This window comes from Bidens hawaiensis, unplaced genomic scaffold, assembly GCF_021521415.1.
Source record: "Bidens hawaiensis isolate Kalapana, Puna unplaced genomic scaffold, B.hawaiensis_p1.1 tig00001758_1, whole genome shotgun sequence".
Taxonomy (NCBI): domain Eukaryota; kingdom Viridiplantae; phylum Streptophyta; class Magnoliopsida; order Asterales; family Asteraceae; genus Bidens; species Bidens hawaiensis.
Window position 1 is genome coordinate 2,718,144 of NW_027491099.1, and position 21,520 is coordinate 2,739,663.

General features: G+C 34.0%; 1 protein-coding gene across 1 annotated transcript; it reads left to right on the plus strand.

Moving 5' to 3' along the window:
- Positions 1–4,237: 4,237 nt before the first annotated feature.
- On the plus strand, positions 4,238–16,781 carry LOC143597172 (uncharacterized). Its single transcript, XM_077075757.1, has 7 exons — positions 4,238–4,450; positions 12,388–12,474; positions 12,548–12,628; positions 12,744–12,878; positions 13,752–13,970; positions 14,861–14,953; positions 15,906–16,781. The coding sequence occupies exons 1-7, from the start codon at positions 4,238–4,240 to the stop codon at positions 16,065–16,067; spliced, it is 990 nt and encodes a 329-aa protein (XP_076931872.1). The 3' UTR covers positions 16,068–16,781.
- The last annotated feature ends 4,739 nt before the right edge of the window (positions 16,782–21,520 follow it).

The window sequence follows — 21,520 nt, forward strand, 5'->3', positions numbered from 1 at the left end:
CAAATCGGCTCATTTCATTCCAATCCGCGAGAAGTATTCTGTCGAGCAGCTTGCTCAAATCTATGTTCGGGAAATCGTGTGCCGACACGGTTTGCCGTTGTCTATCATCTCCGATCGCGATGCCCGTTTTACCTCTCATTTTTGGTGTTCACTTCAAGAAGCTTTGGGAACACGTCTCGATCTTAACACCGCTTATCATCCTCAAACGGACGGTCAATCTGAACATAAAATCCAAACACTCGAGGATATGCTACGAGCATGTGTTCTTGATTTCGGTGGGAATTGAGATTCTCATCTTCCGTTCATAGAGTTCTCCTACAACAATAGCTACCACTCTAGCATTGACGTGGCTCCTTTTCAAGCTCTTTACGGTCGTAAATGTCGTTCCCCGATTTGTTGGAACGAAATCGGTGAAGCTCAAATCACGGGACCCGAGATGGTCCAAGAAGCCACCGATGTCATTAATCAAATCCGTAAGAATCTCCTAGCCGATAGAGATCGTCAGAAGAGTTACGCCAACAAATGAAGAAAACCGATCGAATTTAATGTTGACGATCTTGTCCTTCTAAAAGTATCCCCTTGGAAGGGGGTAGTCCGTTTTGGAAAGAAGGTAAACTAACTCCTCGTTTCATTGGTCCTTTCAAAATTCTTGAGCGTGTTGGGAAAGTAGCGTATCGACTTGAACTACCGCAAGAACTTGTCGGTGTTCATCCGACATTTCATGTTTCGAATCTCAAAAAGTGCCTAGCCGAGGGTAATCTCCATATACCTCTCGACGAAGTTCATGTTGATGAGTCTATGATTATGGTTGAACGACCCGTTGAGAATATGGATCGTAACGAGAAGAAAACTAAGCGTAGTCGAATTCGGTTAGTAAAAGTTTGATGGGTATCACGGCGTGGCGTGGAGTTTACTTGGGATCGAGAAGACGCAATGAAAGAGAAGTATCCACATTTGTTTGCATCGCCGTCTTCATCTTAATTTCGAGACGAAATTTCCTAAAGTAGGGGATACTGTGACATTCGTCAATTTCGGGCCTCGATTCGTGGTTGTTTTGTAAACTTTATTGATGTAAACCAACCCGTTTTGTAAACCGAAACCTTTGATATAATAAAAATGATGGATTTTATGTTACAATATTGTTTTACACTTGTTGGATCTTGAAAACATTCATTTCGGTCTTTAAAACGCTTAAAAATCACTTAAAACTAACTACGGGGACCAAAACTGCCATTTTTGAAAAATCCGGAAATAACCCCTTCGCGGGGCGGGACGGGGTGGTCGCGGGGCGCGAAGGCAGGTCTGCAGCTGCACGTTTTTTTGGTTATTTTTAAGCATACATGTGACCAAAACACCCCATTTTCATGCAAGACCCTTTATGCTTGACCATTTCAACTTACCCTATATATACACCACCCTTTCCATCCATTAATCTCTGCTACAACTCCAAATTCTCTCTCAAATTCAAAGATTTAAAGGTTATTTTCTTTGTGTTCTTGAATGTTTGACCTCTAAAAGTCAAACTGAGTTTTCTCTTTAATTCTAACTTGTTCATCTAACATTACTAACTCTTGAATATGGTGGTACAACATATATATAATACACACCCCTTGTTTCCTTTATTTTTTACTTCACCGACTCCGGTTGATTAAGTTTCGAATGTCATAAGGCAAGGCTTTATGGAGGATTTCGTGTTCTTGATATATACATACACACACATAACTTATTATACATATCATTTATGCCTAACTTCTGCTCATTTTAGTTTGTTAGTCACACTTACAAGTCTTGGGTATGTGGAATCCGTCTATGAACTCATTGTGAGATGGAAACTGAACCAAACCGAACTTTTGTTAAAAAGACTTGTTGTTGACCTTTTTAGTTGTAGAACTTAAATATTTTCATTTGTACATTTTTATACAAGATCTATGATATATGGGTATGTAGAATCCATCTATGAACTTGTTGTGAGATGGAAACCGAACCGATCCGATTTTACTCGCTTAAGACACACAAGCGTGTTTTTAGCTATCAAGATTTGTATATTTCTTTAAAACTAGTTTACAAACTGATTTTAATCATTTTCTTAAGTACTTGGAAATGTTGGATCCAACTTGGTCTCATAACATAGTTGGACCGACAAAAACGAACACTCGCTTAACGTACGTTGTTAGTTCTAAAACAATAGATCTACATACTTGGTTAAGTGTTATTATGTTTTAATGAGTTATCTCATAATAATTAATATTTTGGAAATTTGACTTTGGGTTTGACCATTTGTCAAGACCCGAACCGACAACCCGAACACTCATTAAAAAACCCGTTTTAGTATCTTTGTCCAAAGGAACTTGCATTTTAACATTTTTCCCACCTTATTACTTAACATTGGTTAAGTAAATATTAAGGTTAGATACTTTAACCCGATTTCGAGCAAACTTACATTTTTAAAGGATTGTTATTATAAATTCTTAAATAGTTACATTTTAAACCTTGAACTTTAATTGTTTACTTTTTGCAACAATTATTTTATTTAAAGATCTTCAAGACAACCATTCTAAATCCAAGATTTTATTGTCATTTAGGCCTTGCTCGTTAAACTTCATCCATCCGGTTATTCATCTTTTACCGATCAAGTTTTATACTTGAACGTGAGTAACTTCATACCCCGTTTTCTACCTTTTATTTTGGGGGTGACATTTCATCTTATCTAAACTAAATGTTTTATACTTGGGTCTTAAACCACAAAAGTTGTTGTATATTTTACTTGAATAATTGCTCGATTTAGTGTTCTATGCTTATTTGCCTATGTGTTTATCGCTTTTGGATGGTAGAACTATAAATCATAGACCATTTGACAACCCCTCATGGCAAGGTGTCGTTAACGTAATACAATTAACGATAACTATAAAAATCCTAAACTATTTGGCAACCCCTTATAGTTGGGTGTCGCTAACTTGTTAGCGATAACTATTTATCCAAGTTTATAGCTATTATTTATGGTTTTGTATACTAGTTTTGTTGCTTTTCATACTATATATCTATTGTTCAAACTTATGAATTGTTCACCAACCTTTGTGTTGATAAAATTTATTTTATGAAATGTTACAGGTTTGCATCTAGGTTGATTTTGGAGTTCGGTGAAGAAAACGTCACAAATACCGTTATGATATTAACAAAAATGAGCAATATTTGATTTGCTATATTTTGTTATATTTTGTTGTATTTGACTTATGAATATTTGGTTATGTGACATTTTCGATGTTGTGAAATGAAATGAGTTTGTTAAATATTGTCGCTTTAAATTAGTGTCATGCGCTTATGAGCAATCGTTTCACCCCGGCATGTTCCGCCGCCTTTGGTCGGGGTGTGACAGCCGGGGTGTTACATCCGAGCTTTAGCGTTGCATGGAAAGTTCGTTTGGGCTCGTCGGGTCTTAACAAGCCTTCTGTATTTTTAAGTTTCTTCTCTTTTGGACTTCTATGTATTAATTAATTTTACGCTTTTCCTAGTTTAAGGTAGTGCACTAGCTTGAGCTCGGGTTGAGCATAGGCTTGTTGAAGATTCTTTTTAAAGTATATAAACACAATAAAAACTTAAATAAAGTAATTGCCATATAATAAACGAGTTGTGTCCGAGCTTAAAAAAAACCCATGAGCTGAACTCAAACTTTAGAAAAACAACTCAAAACGAGCCAAGCTTGAGCTCTCGTATGACAGAATAATCGTTTAAACCACTAACAACTCCTCTGTTAAGTGACTGTCGATAGTATGTTTCCCTGGGGAACGCACAAGCCAAAATCTGAAGCCAACGCAGACCTGTTTAAAACAACATAGTCCGATTAAAGTGGTGTAACAAGACTCTCTAAATTAAAGCGCATGATGACCTAAAAACAAAAATTAAAACGCCGTTTTGTTAAAAAGGTTGTGAATGTTAATTCCTATTTGCTTTAGTCTATATAGCCTCATCCTCGTTGCTATCTTCTCTCTTATCATCATATAAAAAAGGCGTCAAAAGACATCAACTTTTGCCCCCATAAATAACACATCACATCTCTTGTTTCCCCTAAAATATTGATTTCTCCCAAAAGATGAATAATCTCCACACCAAATCCGAACGAACCTCTTCTTTTTCTTCTTCTTCTTCTTCTTCTTCTTGTTTCTCCCATACCTTTGGGGTTAACTATACTATCATCAAATCATCAATCAATAAACCAAACCACCTGTGTTTACAATTTCAAATGTCTTCGTATTTAACATTGAAACCATCGCCATTCTTATCATCATCACATTCTTCTTCTGTTCTCGCATCATGTAACCTGCTCGGACTCTGTTCTCCTTCGTCGGTTCGTGTTTACGGACAACCAACGCCTAACCGCGGGAGACTGAGAGCTCAATCTCAGCCGCAGGATTCTTCACAGAGCAGTGATTCGCAACAACCCAACGGCTCCGTGGTATAAATTTTATTCACTTTTCGAAATTAGGTCATGTTAAACTGTTATTAAGTTGTAGTAAGTGCGTGTATACTCTTACTGTTTGCTTTAGGTTTTTCGGAAATTTGATCATGTGAAATTGTTTATAGGTTATAGTAAGTACTTACTGTATATTATTTGTTTCAGCATTTGGAAATTAGTTATGTTAAGTTGCTATTACATGTTAGTTAGTAGTAACTGTATACTCTTATTGTTTGCATAATTTTAGTTAGTAATCATCTGCTCCGACTGTGTTCTCCGTCGTCAGTTCATGTTTACGGAAAACCAACGGTTAGCTGCGGGAAATTTAGATTGAGATTCAGCAGCACGATTCTTCGCAGAGCAGTAATAGTAGTGATTCTCAACAACTGAACGCTTGTGTGGTAAACATTTTGAATAATTTGGTTCACTTTTGGAAATTAGGCCATGCTAATTGTTAATAGTTGTAGTAAGTAATGACTGTATACTGTTTTCGTTTCTCGTTTTAGATTTCGGAAATTAGGTCATGTTAAATTGTTAATGGCTTCTAGTAATTGCCTAATTGTATATTATTTGTTTAAAATTGGAAAATTAGTTATGTTCATATGTTAATAGGTTATAGTAATGCTGTATACTGTTTTTGTTTGCCTTATTGTGTATCATTTCTTACACATTTCGGAAATTAGGTCATGTTAAACTGTTAATAGCTTGTAGTAAGTAGTAACTGCTTACTGTTTTTGAGGTTGAGGTTGCGAGCTGAATCTCAGCTGTAGGACTCTTCGCAGGGCAGAAATAGTAGTGATTTGCAACGGTATACTACTACTACTCATAATAATATTTATATGATTCAGTTTTGGAAATTAGGTCATATTAATTTGTTATTAGGTTATAGTAACCAGTAAGTAGTAACTGTATACTGTTACTGTTTGCTTTATTGTGTATTATTTGTCTTAGGTTTTGGAAATTAGGTCATGTGAAATTGTTATGGCTTGTAGTACTTGACTAATTGTATATTATTTGTTTCAAAATTTGGAAATTAGTTAGGTTAAATTCATAGTCACATGGTTCGCGGTACGCTTCGGTTCGGGAACGTGGAACGGGATCGCAATTCGCTAGGTGCCTAAAGTTCGGTTCGAGTGGGTGTAGGATCATTGAACTTGTATGTTTATATGTATTTTTTTAAAATATATACACGTTATAAGAAGTACAGGGTCAATTTTAAATGAAAGTGACATCTTCAAGGGTGAAAAGTGTAATTTAAGTTAACTTTAACATAACAAACCCTCTAACCCTAATTTCAGCCGACATCATGTTCTTCATCGTCTACACAAAGCAAATTCTGGAAATTTAAATCTGGTGACTTTCCAAATACGTAATGGCTTTCCAAATTCTTTCTCTTTCCAAAAACTATTCGATGTTCCCATGGAGTTGGATCGTGTTTTGAATTGATCCTGTTCACGATCCAGAGAGCATCCGAACCAATTGAAACGAATAACGGGAACGCCAATTTCAGGATTGGAATCGCGAACCAGAGTGAGAGTGAACTGGAATGGTGTTCGTACCGCGTTTTGGTCCGAACGATCCAGATCGAAAAATGCAGCACTTTGAGCAAACCTTGTGACTATGCTTTGAAGTATATAAGGAAGTTAATTGGGTGGCTGAAAGTTAAAGTCTTTGAAGAAACTCAAATTATGAAAGTGTTTGTTGGATGATAAAAAGAAAAAAATTTTCTAAAAACTCGATTAGAAATAGAAATCCTAACACTTAACTGTGATAAAATTGAATCAATGTATCTTAATTATGAGTTCCAAGCTGCAACAAAAATGAGAACTTATAAGTTTTTGACACCAAATAATAACATGAATATCTCAAAATCATAGTCACAGGATTCGTTCCGGGTCGCTCGTACCGGAAACGGGTACAGAATCGTACCGGATCGCTGTGGAAACGCGATCTGGATCGGTCAAACTGACCGTTCCCATTTATTGCAAGAATCGAACAATTTTAATCAAATCGCGTTTTCAGTTGATGAATTCGGTGCTTGGTAGTCTTTTTGTGACTCAAATCGGAGAAGAGATGAAGATCTGACAAAACTTTGCAATATTTTTTATCGAATGAGGAGGTTGAGAAGGAGATTGGAGGCTGCCGGAGAGGAGATTTGAGAATAAGAAGACGGTCTTCTAGAATTTAGGGTTACTAACTTACGACTCCTGCACTTGATGTTACTATAAGTTTAGAATTTACATTTTTTACCCTTAAAGTTTGAATTTTTTTCTAAGTTTAACCTTCATTTTCTACATATATGTTATTAATATGTTGAAACATAAATAAAGCTTACTTAAAGTTAATTTTTTGTTAAGTCAAGTTAAAAACTTTTAAAAACTACTACAAAAAATCTATTTAAAGTGTTATGTATATGACACAATGTACCCGACTATAAGGTACACCGTACCGCGTACCGAATTGGCGTTCCGAATGAGCCTACCCCCTTCGTACCGAACTTTTGAAATGCACGAACCGCGTACCGGGCCGTACCGAACTTTTGAAATGCTCAAAATAATACCAAAAAAAAAGTATGAGCAATTTTACCTTGTGAGCAGGATGAACATTTCATTTGTTTGACTGAAGTTCAAGAAGAGTTTTTCCCATCAATTCAGTCTACATTAAACAATATTTCTTTTTCAGTTAACATAAGAAACTATCGGTAACAAAATTCAAGATTTGATTGAAGCATTAAGTTGTTCGTATCATTTTTAATGTAGCAAGTAGTGCAGGTAATATATCCGAAAGATACAAACCTGAACACCCAAAGCTTTAAACTAAGAACGATGGATCCTCTCTTTGATATTGAATCCAAATTGCTATTAGCACCAGAGCTCATTGATGCTAACATGATAACAAACATAAAAAGTACCAATCACCCGTAGCATTAATGCTAAAATAACCCTAATTCCCAAACTGAAAACCCTAACTAAATGACAATGTAAAATATATAGCAACTACAAATTACAATCGATTTAGTCTACTGACCTAGATAAACTTGATGACTGCATTGAAGATTAGCCCAAAAATAACCCTAATTCCCAAACTGAAAACCCTAACTAAATGACAATGTAAAATATATAGCAACTACAAATTACAATCGATTTATTCTACTGACCTAGATAAACTTGATGACTGCATTGAAGATTAGCCCAAAAATGATCGTGGAAAACCCCAAATTGGGGATTTGACGACAATATTCAGAGCTCAAATTAATGGATTTCATAATAATGAATTAAGCTTCTTGCAAAAGAGCCATACACCGCGACCGTATCAACTGACACCGTCTGCGAACACCACACCACCGCCACCAAGAGTCCAGAAATAGAACCCGACAACCATTGGCGGATCCAGCATACAAACGGGTGGTTCCCCGGAACCACCCGAGTTTCGAAATAATAGTGTACGGATATATAGAAGACGCGTAGGAACCACCTTATAAATTAAGAGGGAACCACCTAAAAAAAATTCCTGGATCCGCCACTGCCGACAACAGTGATGATGGAAGTGAAGACGGTGGAAAAGCAACATGATGGTGGTGGCGAGAGTAGGTGGAAGAGGATGGAGAATCCCACTGATGAGCAGTGCATGCCTGAACAAAAGTTAAAAAATGGAGAGAGATCAAGAGAAAGTGGAAGTTTGGTCCAGTAACAACAAAGTAAAGTAAAATGAATATGAGATCCAATGAGAACCAACCTAAGAAAAATAGTTTCAACAAAAAGTTATGCGTGATGTACAACCTGGACAGCCAAAGATCACCCGTAATTGTATATTTATAAATAAATTAGTAATTCATAACATAGGTTAGTTGGTTAGTTAGGTTGTTCGTTCATAACTTCATATATATATATATATATATGGTTTGCTTGGCTTTGGGAAAGAATTTTTACTCGCAAACATATTAACAATTGGTGAGTTAAAAAATCACAAATGTCATAAATAAAATAAAGATTAACTCTCTAATTACACAAAAAATAAAATCCATCATTATAAACCATTTTCAATGCCCATTTATTTGCAACTCAAAACAATGTTTCAAACTCAATATACTAACATTTTTCAAAAAAGTCAAAACCTAACTAACTAACTGTCCAAGTCATGACATCATCATCATCAACCGGTGGCTCGCAATACTCTTTGATTCCTAGATCCTGACATATATCTATAATTTCCTCAATGACATGCCCTTGACGTCTCCACCGTACTTCCATATCCTAGAAGTTCATGCGATGTCTCGGCCGAACGGACAACTTTAGTCTATTTGACTCTTCCACCAACTGTGCAACTATTTTTGGGTCCGGGTACCAGAAGTCACAGTGGATCGCGATGTAGCTGAAAAAAAAATGTTAACATTATTATTATTATTATTAAACATATAGTCAGTTTAATTCCGTGTACCTTCTTATCCACTTCTTTATTTCGGCGATCTTGTCTCGAGGAGTCGATACATGTATACCAAAGTCAATCGCATCCTCCATATGTGGGCAACGGTTAAAATTGGCTATTGGCTTCGTTGCCAACAGGCTGTTTTGCTATTCGACTCGTTTATCGTCAGGTCTTAGAAAGACGGTCTGCAATATATGCATCTCGTCGACTGTGCCATTCAATTCAAATCAACATGTTTAAACAAGTTATAAAATAAACGTTGATCATTAAAAAAATACATATATTATTTAAAACACTATTTACCTCGACTCCATCGATCTCGCATCGGTCACCCACATCGTACGGGTGCACCACGAACAGGAAATGCAAATGCGGTTTTGCATGTGTTCCCTAACGCAAATGCGCCCAGCACGAGAACGCGCAAATGGTAATTACAGTGTGGGGAGCAACAACCTCAAGCATGATCAAAGAGATGGGAAGTATCGACACGCCAACCAATATACTCAATATGTGGTGGAGTGTGTTTACGACCGCGCTCGTGTTCCTCATAGATCGTGCAAGGGCTCTACGATCTCTGAAGACATGAACCTGTGAAACAAAGGAGAAATACATAGTTACTTCAAGGTATGAAAGACTATTGGATTTGGATACAAAGGAGAAAAATCATCATTTTTCTAGTCTGGAATCTTTGATTTCTAGATCACAATCTGAATCCAAATCCAATAGTCTTTCATACCTTGAAGTAACTATGTTTTTCTCCTTTGTTTCACAGGTTCATGTCTTCAGAGATCGTAGAGCCCTTGCACGATCTCTGAGGAACATGAACGCGGCCGTAAACACACTCCACCACATATTGAGTATATTGGTTGGCTTGTCGATAGTTCCCATCTCTTTGATCATCCTTGAGGTTGTTGCTCCCCACACTGTAATTACCATTTGCGCGTTTCTCGTGTCGGGCGCATTTGCGTTCGGGAACACGTGCAAAACTGTGTTTTATGCTGTCATGTTCCTGTTCGTGGTGCACCCGTACGATGTGGGTGACCGATGCGAGATCGATGGAGTTGAGGTAAACAGTGTTTTAAATAATATATGTATTTTTTAATGATCAACGTTTATTTTATAACTTGTTTAAACATGTTGAATTGAATGGCAGCTGACAGTCGACGAGATGCATATATTGCAGACCGTCTTTCTGAGACCTGACGATAAACGAGTCGAATTACCAAAACAGCCTGTTGGCAACGAAGATAATAGCCAATTTTAACCGTTGCCCACATATGGAGGACGCGATTGATTTTGGTATACATGTATCGACTCCTCGAGACAAGATCGCCGAAATAAAGAAGCGGATAAGAAGGTACACGGAATTAAACTGACTATATGTTTAATACTAATGTTAACGTTTTTTTTTCCAGCTACATCGCGAGTCACGGTGACTTCTAGTACCTGGACCCAAAAATGGTTGCACGGAAGGTGGAAGAGTCAACTAGACTAAAGTTGTCCGTTCGGCCGAGACATCGCATGAACTTCTAGTATGTGGAAGAGCGGTGGAGGCGTCGAGGGCATGTCATTGAGGAAATTATACATATATGTCAGGATCTAGGAATCAAAGAGTATTGCGAGCCACCGGTTGATGATGTCATGACTTAGACAGTTAGGTTTTGAATTTTTTGAAAAGCGTTAGTATATTGAGTTTGAAACATTGTTTTGAGTTGCAAATAAATGGGTATTGAAAATGGTTTGTGATGATGGATTTTATTTTTTGTGTAATTAGAGAGTTAATCTTTATTTTATTAATGGCATTTGTGATTTTTTAACTCACCAATTGTTAATATGTTTGCGGGTCAAAATAGCCAGACAAACCATTATATATATATGAAGTTATAAACGAACAACCTAACTAACCTATGTTATAAATTACTAATTTATTTATAAATATACAATTATAGGTTGTACATCACGCATCACTTTTTATTGAAACTATTTTGCTTAGGTTGGTTCTCATTGGACCTCATATTCACTTTACTTTGTTGTTACTATACCAAACTTCCACTTTCTCTTGATCTCTCTCCATCTTTTAAATTTTGTTCTGGCATGCACTGCTCATCAGTCTGGAGAAACCCTGTCCTCTTCCACCTACTCTTGCCACCACCGTCATGTTGCTTTTCCACCGTCTTCACTTCCATCGTCACTGTTGCCGGGTTCTATTTCTGGACTCTTGGTGGCGGTGGTGTGATGTTCGCAGACGGTGTCGGTTGATATGGTCGCGGTGTATGGCTCTTTTGCAAAAAGTTTAATTCATTATTATGAAATCCATTGATTTGAGCTCTAAATCATCATCGTACTCAGTATATCCCACCAATAGCAAAGCTATTGTAGGGTCTGAGGAGGGTAAGATGTAGACAGCCTTACCTCTACCCCATGGGGATAGAGAGGCTGCTTCCGGTGAGACCCCCGGCTCGATAGTAGTTTTGCATCAAGCCTTGGACATAAGGCACATAGCACTCAATCATCGGGACGCCGGCTGATTGGTGCATGTACCCTTGTTTTTCGGCTATCAACGCCACCACATGATGCCTGATTAACCTTCCATCACTTTTAACGTTATTTTCACGAGATTAGTAAAATAATGTCAAAATTAGTGCAATTTTACTTTTGCCCACCTGAGGGTTCACACATATATACATTATATGCGCGCACCGCAAGCAGGGCACTAAATATTGTCGTCAAATCCCCAATTTGGGGTTTTCCACGATCATTTTTTTGGGCTAATCTTCAATGCAGTCATCAAGTTTATCTAGGCCAGTAGACTAAATCGATTGTAATTTGAGTCCAGATTTTGGAGCTATAATCTTCATTACCCATCTACCAGATTTTGGATAAGGAAGAAAATCAATTGGACAGAAAGTCCATTTGAACTTACAAGTCATATGAATTCATTCTTGTTAGTTTGTGGAAAGTAGAAGTTAATAACAAACCAAAATGGGGAGAATGAGCATGTGAAGATACTTACTAAGCTAGTGAAATCGTCATAAATGCTTGACAAAACAGGTAGACTTATTACTAAAAATGACATAGTTTTAGGAGCACACTCCGATCTTCAATTTATTATGTGACAATAACTTATGTACATGCCGAAAACATGGTTTTATAAGTTGCTACATCTATACATGTGACCAGCTTCTATACTCCTTTACGTGACTAGGATTACAATAATCAATCTTTTTTATCTTAGATACCCGGTTTCTTTAATATCTTGCACCTTCTTTGCGATTGATAAGGAATTAAGGATACTAATGATTTTGAGTCACCTACTTATATTGACATTTGTCTTATATATCATTATATATTAATTACAATTGTAGATTCATGAACATTAAAAGAAGCATGCATTTGAATATGTTGATAATGTCTCATTTAACTTTTAAGAAACATTACTCTTTGACACAATGTTTTTCATACTAATACTAATGTTAAATCTGGATTTCTTTGATTATATTTGAATTTCAAAGAAAAACAGGAGGGAAATTCTACTGGAGTATGTGAAAAATGTGCAACCAGAATTGATGGAGTTATTTGTTAAACGAGCACCTCAGCAGGTAACATTCATTCCTTATTGTTTCTTTTATATGTGTGTTATAAACAGATCATACTTACTGTTATATCTGTTAGGTTGTAGATGCCATGCGCCAAACCGTAACAAATATGGTGGGAACTTTACCCCCTCAGTTTTTTGCAGTAACTGTTACCACTGTAAGTCTTTGTTTTTCTTAGATTGTTTGATTATAAGGATATAATCTGATTTAAACAATTTGAGTATAGAGTTATTGACACATTGCATTCTTTTAATTGTGTCTGGTGCAATCAGGTTGCAGAGAATCTTGCACAACTCATGTACAGTGTTTTGATGACTGGATACATGTTTAGGAATGCACAATATCGGTTAGAATTGCAACAAAGTTTGGAGCAAGTTGCACTTCCTGATACATCACAGGAGAAAAAGGTACCTATTCAAATTTCGATTTTTGGTAGGCCAGTAAACGAACTGAACAAACACGAATGGGCATGTTCGTGTTCATTCGTTTAACTTTAGTCACACAAACGATTGAACATGCACAACAAAACGTGTTCTTCTTCGTTCGTTTTAATAGTACAAATGAACGGTTTACGAATGTAAACGAACATAAGTGAACGTAGATGAAAGTATATAGTTGAACATAATTGAGCAAACAACAATTAGAAGTAAACATATCAATCTGTTGGACCTAAGCAAACGTAAAAGAACGAACATAAGTGAATTTTAATTAACAACCCTTCACAGACATACATGAGTGTACGAGGCAAGTGTTCATGTTCGTACGTTTAACTAAATGAATAAAAAGCTTTGTTCATGTATGTTTGTTTATTGAATAAATGAACTTTCTTCCAAACGGTTCATGAAAAGCTCACTAAACGTTCGGTTCATTTACAGGCCTACTTAAGACCTCCTGTATCGTGATATTAAATCGTATTATTTAATACACTGATCCAGATTTATGTACATAAAAGCGTTAACGAGTTGAACTCTATCCAAATTCCAACCCAATCTGCTTGGACCCATTACCCAACTCATCCGGGCCCACCCAGTTTCCCACAGAAAACGGAAATCTGATATTGCAGATTTGAAGCTCATCTTTTTTACATTTATATTTTCCTCAATTTGAGTCCCCTAATGTCTTTTGAGTTAAAAGATGGTCCACTTTTTAATTAATAGTCCTTACCAAAATGGGTGTCTTGACTTTATAAAATCTGAAAGGTATCTGTATTTTGTCCCATATTAAAAACAAAATATATGTTTGTAGTATTGATTATTAAGTTTCACTTGTATAATATACAGGATGCACCAGATTATGCACCGGGGACACAGAAAAAGGTGACGGGGGAGGTTATTAGATGGAATAGTGCTTCGGGTCCCGAGAAAATAGATGCAATCAAATACATTGAATTACTTGAAGCAGAAGTTGAGGAACTTAACCGTCAAGTAGAAAGAATATCCGCCAATGGATCGAATGAATTGTTGGACTATCTTAAATCCCTCGAACCCCAAAATCTCAAGGTTAGAAAGTTTGTTGGTTAATTAATTATAGCAAATTGCATAAAAAGATAAATCAACATTTACCAACTTTCTATAAGTAACCAACTCTTTTCAAGCTAGAAAAATCTATCAAAGTTTAAAATATCAAGATAAACCAATGTGTTAATACCATAAAAACCAATATGCTTTCTTGTTTTTTCACGAAAAAGTCACTCAACCTAACCTTGATTTGTTAAAGTCTCCCTAACTTGTAGAAAACACGCGAAAAAGTCACTAATGACTAAAATATTAGTCAACTTTCAGTTATAGGTAAAGTAACTTCTTTTGAAGCTAGAAAAATCTTTCCAAGTTTCAAAATACTGACATAAAGCAATGGGTTAATATCATAAGAAAGCCAACATATTTTCTTATTTTTCACCAAAAAGTCAATAAACATAACTTTGATATATTAAAACTAACTACACTAGATTTTGTATATCAAAGTCCTAAACTTGTATAAAATGCTTGTGAAAATATTATTTGAATAATGAGCTATTAACTCTTAAATTGGTTAAAGTTTTAAGTGAGCTTTTAACATTTTTAAGAAAAAACATTATGCCATCTTATTTTAACCAACTTATGTTATGAGTTAACAAGTCATTAGTTTTAACATTAAAGACTTTAATATAGATAATGAGTATAGAGATTTTTTCGTGTCTTTTTTTACAAGTTGAGGGTCTTTTTCATGAGAAATAAGATTTTTTTTTTATGGTATTAACCCTAGAGCTATCTTTGAAGTTGACCGATTCTCACATGCCATGTCGGTTCCACATCTGAAAAAGTCAACTTGTTCAAAGTTACCGGATATATCAACTTGTCTACTTCATGCATGAAATCGTGAATATTTTTTTTGCCTGTATAAAATTATGTAGGATTTGACAAGTAGTGCTGGGGAGGACGTGGTGGTTGCAATGAACACGTTTATTAAACGCCTCTTGGCTGTTTCAGATCCTACACAAATGAAGGTTAGCATGAAGTTTAAATTTTTATATTCTTTTAGTGTTTTAAAAGAATAGCGTGCTATGCGGTGGGGATATACAGGGCTTGATTGATTGATTGATTTTAGTGTTTTAAAGTTGGATTGAGAGCACGAAGAGTTGACAAATTTACAAGTAGGGTTTGAATCAAATACAAATTAAATTAGCGTGCTAACTGTGAGAATCAGTTAGAGTAAGTATATACAAGTAGAGTAGCACGTTAAATTAATTTGTACGTTAGCTTTCCCCTTTACAAGTATACACTTAATATGTTATAAGTTTTTTTCCATTTTATTTGTTTGTCATCTCTCTCCAAAATAAATAAATTATAAATAACAAACTCAAGAACACATCCTTAAACATTGTAATCCTAACTCTATTTTGAAGATTTTTTGGAAAAGGCAATGTTTTTGATTGGGGTGCGCATGAAACCAAAATAATTGACCCATAACCGAGATAGCCGAATCCAACTCAAAACCGATGGTTTGATTCTATATTTTTTTAAAAACGGAATTTCCATTAGATTTTGGTTTCGTATGTAATTATAAACCGACCTGTAAAAACCGAACCGGGTTTTATGACCGAACTGAACCCGTAAAATGACTTTTATAACCAAACTGAACTCGTAAAAACGACTTTTGTTATTGAATTTATGAATTATGAGTTTTCTTTATTGAATGTAATTTATAAGAAATTAAAAGCGTTAATCATAAATTAAGAAGAAAAATTAGGTCCAAGGTTCCATGCCCAAATTCATTATGGCAAAACCGAAAAAAACCAAAACCAAACGATTAGGAAGGTTCTATTCTGATTTTTACCTATTTGTCCATTGTGGTCGAAAAAACCTCTGTTTGTAATAAGAACTTGTATTTGTTTCTCAACTATATATTATGTCAAATGTTGTATTTTTTTACACTGTATTTTTGTGATGATTATACAGACTAGTGTGACAGAAACAAGCGCCCCGGAACTGGCAAAGCTGCTTTATTGGCTAATGGTGGTCGGATACAGTATACGTAACATTGAAGTTCGTTTTGATATGGAACGGGTTTTAGGGAGTCCAACTAAGCGTCAAGAGCTACCCCCAGCAGAGAACATATAAAAAACAAAAAAATGATATCAATAACGACCACCACATGTTTTGTTATTCCACCAAAAAGATTGTTGTTTCATATGTGACACTATGAAAGCTGCTGTTTTTTTAACCAGATTTTAGCGTATGGTTAAGGAAACAGTTGATTAATTGATTATTCAGTTGTAGCACCTATGAGTTCTTAGTGTTAATGGCATTTTGATTGGGTTTGTTTTCTAAAATGGGTCAAATAGAGAATGAACTAAAAGGATACATGTCAAATGTATCATACAAAAGATCATTGTTACTTTATATGTGAATTGTGAAGTGTCCTACCAAGTTTTTCTCTCTATAATCAAGAAAACAAGGGGAAACCCATATAGAAAAAAACTGGATAATTGGTAAAATGTTAGACCTGTAACTTACGGGTAAAATAACTTGACCCTAGCTAAACGTACTCCTCAGTGCTAAATGTAGAGAGATAATGTGACTAATTTAATAAGTGAAGAAGTACATTAAGTAAAAATAACAGAGAGTAAGTCGAGCATGACCGTTTCTGATTATGAATTCCAGACACCAAGTGATCCTCTAATCAACCCAGTTCTTTTTAAACACTTTTTATTTTTATTTTTTCCATTTAAAGAACCAAATCAAATAACTTGTATTCAAAATTGCTACCTATAGGTGCAATGGTTAACTCGATTATTATGTTTTACATGAAACATGTGTTAGAAGACAATTTTACACATCAAGCCGCACGGCGACTGGCGTACATAAAGAGCAAGTATGTCTTGTATAACGTATTAATAGTTATGATATTGTATTTAATAGATACTATTATTTTGTATACATGATATAAACTATGCAGTTAATGCCAAAAAATAGCGGATATCAGTCAATGACCGATATTTGAGATATCGGTTATTGCGATGGGATAGCGGGGCATGTGTGTGTGTGTATAAGGGTGGGATCTAGAGAGAACTTCTCTTAAAAAGTGAACTAGAGAACTAGTAAATAATTATTTTTAACTATTTTTAAAAAATTATTTTGTGATTTTTTGTCTTTCCTCCTTCTAATAAGATGATATTGTTCCTAAAAAAAACCGTTGATGTAATGCGTATGTGCATTAATGTGTATTGTATATATAAAATAGTGTTTTATTGCATATAATACAACACAAATACATTATCTAAATACACACTATTTAATATATGCAAATACGACACTAATAATTGTATGCAAAACACATTATCGCATATATGTAATAAAACACTAATGCATTATATCGATTTTTTTTAAATTTTGTATATAATATAACACTATTGCAAATATACAATACAAACAACTATATATATATGCTATTCAACACTATTTAAAATATCAAAATGCAAACTATTGCACATATGCATTATAAAAAAAAGTCAGTGTATTGCATATATGCATTACAATGTTAATTTTTTTTATTTTTATATTTTTTGTGGTGAAGAATAACAACTTATAAGAAGGATGAAAGAAAAAAAATTTAAAAATATTTTTTTAATTAAATTAAAAATACTTCATTATTAGTTCTCTAGTTCTCTCCATAAATCGGAGTTCTCTCATGATCCTCTCCCTATATATATATATATATATATATATATATATATATATATATATATATATATATATGAGTATCATTATAGAACCCTTAAATTATTTAAAAACTTGAAAGAACCCTTGAAAATTAACGTTTTCGATAAATTTTTTTGTATGTTAGTGTTATTTGAGTGTAGTTATATCACTTTTATATCAATAATTACGATTACAATTATAAAAATTAGTTTTTACACATATCTAAACTTTTTTATGCATACATGTAATTTGCTATTACATAAATTTTACACATATGTAAACTTGTGATTTATATATGCAATAACAAATTTATATATAAAATATGGTAAAACTAGTCTCAAACAATGTTAATATATGAAAAAAATTAAAAAAATGTTTATTTCTTATGAGTTCCTAGAAGTTCTTAATTTTTTTGAAGTTCTCAAATGATACTAACCCTATATATATATATATATATATATATATATATATATATATATATATATAGAAGATGGTTCAAATAAAAAACCATTGTTTTGTGAGAAGTGTGAGAATGCTTTAAAATAAAGCAAACCACATAAATAAGAAACTATACCATATAAATAGGAAACTATACGGTAGAAGGGATTACTCTATAGTATAGTAACCAACTTTGAAAGTTGTTCCAATCAGGTCACTGATGTAAACTTTTGTTTCAATCAAGTCATTGAACTTTCATTTTTGTTCCAATCCTAGATATTTTACCTGGATAGCAGGTAATCTAGGTATTTTTTTTAATTTTTTAATTTTTTTACTTTGCATAATAACTTTTAAAGGTTACGAAAATTAGTAAAAATGCGAAATATAATTTTAAAATTCCGAAAATTTGCCAAAAAAGTTTGGAAAATTGCAATAAATTGCAAAATTTGAAAAAAAAAATAAAAAAAAGTTCAAAACGGGTCGGAACGGGTTAGGATCAACATATTCGGGTTAGAACGGGTCAAGGTCGAAACGGGAAAAATGGGTTTCAGGTCAGTTTTTTTGACCAACGAATAAGCGCGTTTTCAACACGTTACAGCTCGTTTTAACATCAAAAGCTCGTTTAAGCAATTTTTTCAGTTCGTTTCAGCACGTAACAGCTCATTTAAGCCATTTTTCAGCTCGTTTCAGTACCTAACAGCTCGTTCAAGCGATTTTTCAGCTCGTTTCAGCACCTAACAGCACGTTTAAGCGTTTTTTAAGTTCGTTTCAGCACCTAACAGCTCGTTTAAGCGTTTTTTTTAGCTTGTTTCAGCACGTAACAGCTCGTTTAAGCGATTTTTCAGCTCGTTTCAGCACCTAACAGCTCGTTTAAGCGATTTTTTAGCTCGTTTCATCACTTAAAAGCTCGTTTAATCGATTTTTCAGTTTGTTTCAGCACCTAACAATGATTTAGGAACGGGTTTCGGGTCGGAACGAACTGAAATATCGTTTAAACGAGCTGTTAGGTGCTGAAACGAGCTGAAAAATCGCTTAAATGAGCTGAAAAATCGCTTAAACGCGCTGTTAGGTGCTGAAACGAGCTGAAAAATTGATTAAACGAGTTGTTAGGTAATGAAAACGAGCTGAAAAATTGCTTAAACGAGCTGTTAGGTGCTGAAAAATCGCTTAAACGAGCTGAAAAATCGCTTAAACGAGCTGTTAAGTGCTGAAACGAGCTGAAAAATCGCTTAAACGAGCTGTTAGGTGCTGAAACGAGCTGAAAATCGCCTAAACGAGCTGAAAAAATCGCTTAAACGAGCTTTTGCTGTTAAAATGAGCTGTAACGTGTTGAAAACGCGTTGATTCGTTTGTCCAAAAAAAAACTGACCCGAAACCTGTTTTGACCAGTTCCAATCTTGACTCGTTCTAACCCGAACATGTTGACCCTAACCCGTTCCGAACCGTTTTGAACATTTTTTTATTTTTTTTTTCAATTTTTGCAATTTATTGCAAATTTTCGGAATTTTAAAATTATATTTCGCATTTTTACTAATTTTCGCAACCTTTAAAAATTATTATGCAAGGTAAAAACATTGAAAAAAAATCTAGATTACCTGCTATCCAGGTAAAATATCTAGAATTGGAACAAAATTAAAAGTTCAATGACCTAAATGGAACAAAAGTTTACATTAGTGACCTGATTGGAACAACTTTCATAGTTGGTTACTATTTTATAGAGTAATCCCTAAAAACTACTAATCTCAACCGTCAGATCCTAGATCCAAGGGTCTAGATCTCTTCTTATGTTTCTCACAAAATTATTGTTTTTTACATTAACCCTACCCTATATAGGTATATATAATATAGAAGAGGGTTCAAATAAAAAACAATTGTTTTGTGAGAAGTGTGAGAATGCTTTAAAATAAAGCAAACCACCTAAATAGGAAACTATACCATGTAAATAGGAAACTATACGGTTTTAGAAACTACTAATCTCAGCCGCTAGATCTTAGATCCAAGGGTCTAGATCTCTTCTTATGCTTCTCACAAAATTAATGTTTTTTACATTAACCATACCCTATATATATATAAAATTATTGTTTTTTACATTAACCCTACCCTATATATATATATATATATATATATATATATATAGTAAGGATCCTAAGAGAACCCTTTGCAAATTGAGAACTTTGAGAACCATTTTGGACCACTAAAAACACCTTTAAAAAAATATTTTAAAAAATCATAAAAAAATAACAAAAATTTTAAAAAAAGTAAAAAAAAAACCAAAATTCTTATATTTCATTCCGGTTTCATAAAAAAAACGTCGTGTTATACACATATGTATAATTTTATTTAATCTTTAGTTACGTAATATACACATATGTACAGTATCATTTATCTTAAATTATACATATGTGTATTAAAAAAACATGTAAATGTACATATATGTATATATTATACATATGTGTATATAATTTAGCTAAACCGAGTTTTTTTAATATGAAACCGAGATGATAAAATAAGAATTTTGGTTTTTTTACTTTTTTCATTTTTGTGTTTTTTTTATTTTATGATTTCTTTTATTTTTGAGTTTTTTGTGGTTCAAAATGGTTCTCATAGTTCTCAATTTAAAAAAAGTTCTCTCATGATCCTGATCCTGATCCTATATATATATATATATATATATAACACAAAAAGTTATCTAATATTAATACTTAAGTCTTAATACAAAAATCATAAAAGTCAACATTTCAAAACACATAATAACAATTTGATGGTGAGATGAGCATCAGCGGCTGGAGATTGGAGAAGAAACACGAAGTTGATTGTCGATGTTTAAAGTCGTTCAATAATAATCAGATATAGGGCTTAGGGTTAAATCAAATGGAATTGGGCTATGGGTCAAAAAAAAGGTAAGGGTTTGGGCCAAAAAGATTTAACAAATTTGGGTCAAAAATATTTTACTCATAACTCGTCGATTTAACTGATATATCGGTAGTCAAATAGTGGCAAAATAGCGGTAAATATCGCTGCAAATAGCGGAACCGATATTTTGACCGCTATTTTACTGATGGGCCGCTAACCGCTATACTAAGCAGTTAATGCGGAAAAATATCGGATATCGGTCAATACCGATATATGAGATATCATTTCTCGCAGTGAGATATCGGTGGGATATCGTTAATTTTAATATCATGTAAAATTAATATATATATATATATATATATATATAGGATCAGGATCATGAGAGAACCTTTTTGAAATTGAGAACTTTGGGAACCATTTTGGACCACAAAAAACCAAAAATAAAAAAAAAACACAAAAATGAAAAAAGTAAAAAAACCAAAATTCTTATTTTAACATCCCGGTTTCATAAAAAAATAAAAAAAATTAAAAAAACAAAAAAAAACTCAGTTTAGCTAAATTATATACACATATGTATAATA

Coding starts and splice junctions, on each gene's coding strand:
- LOC143597172 (XM_077075757.1), top strand. CDS start 4,238: ATGTCTTCGTATTTAACATTGAAACCATCGCCATTCTTATCATCATCA. Junction 4,451..12,387: donor AACAACCCAACGGCTCCGTG/GTATAAATTTTA, acceptor TGAATTTCAAAG/AAAAACAGGAGGGAAATTCT. Junction 12,629..12,743: donor TTGCAGTAACTGTTACCACT/GTAAGTCTTTGT, acceptor TGGTGCAATCAG/GTTGCAGAGAATCTTGCACA.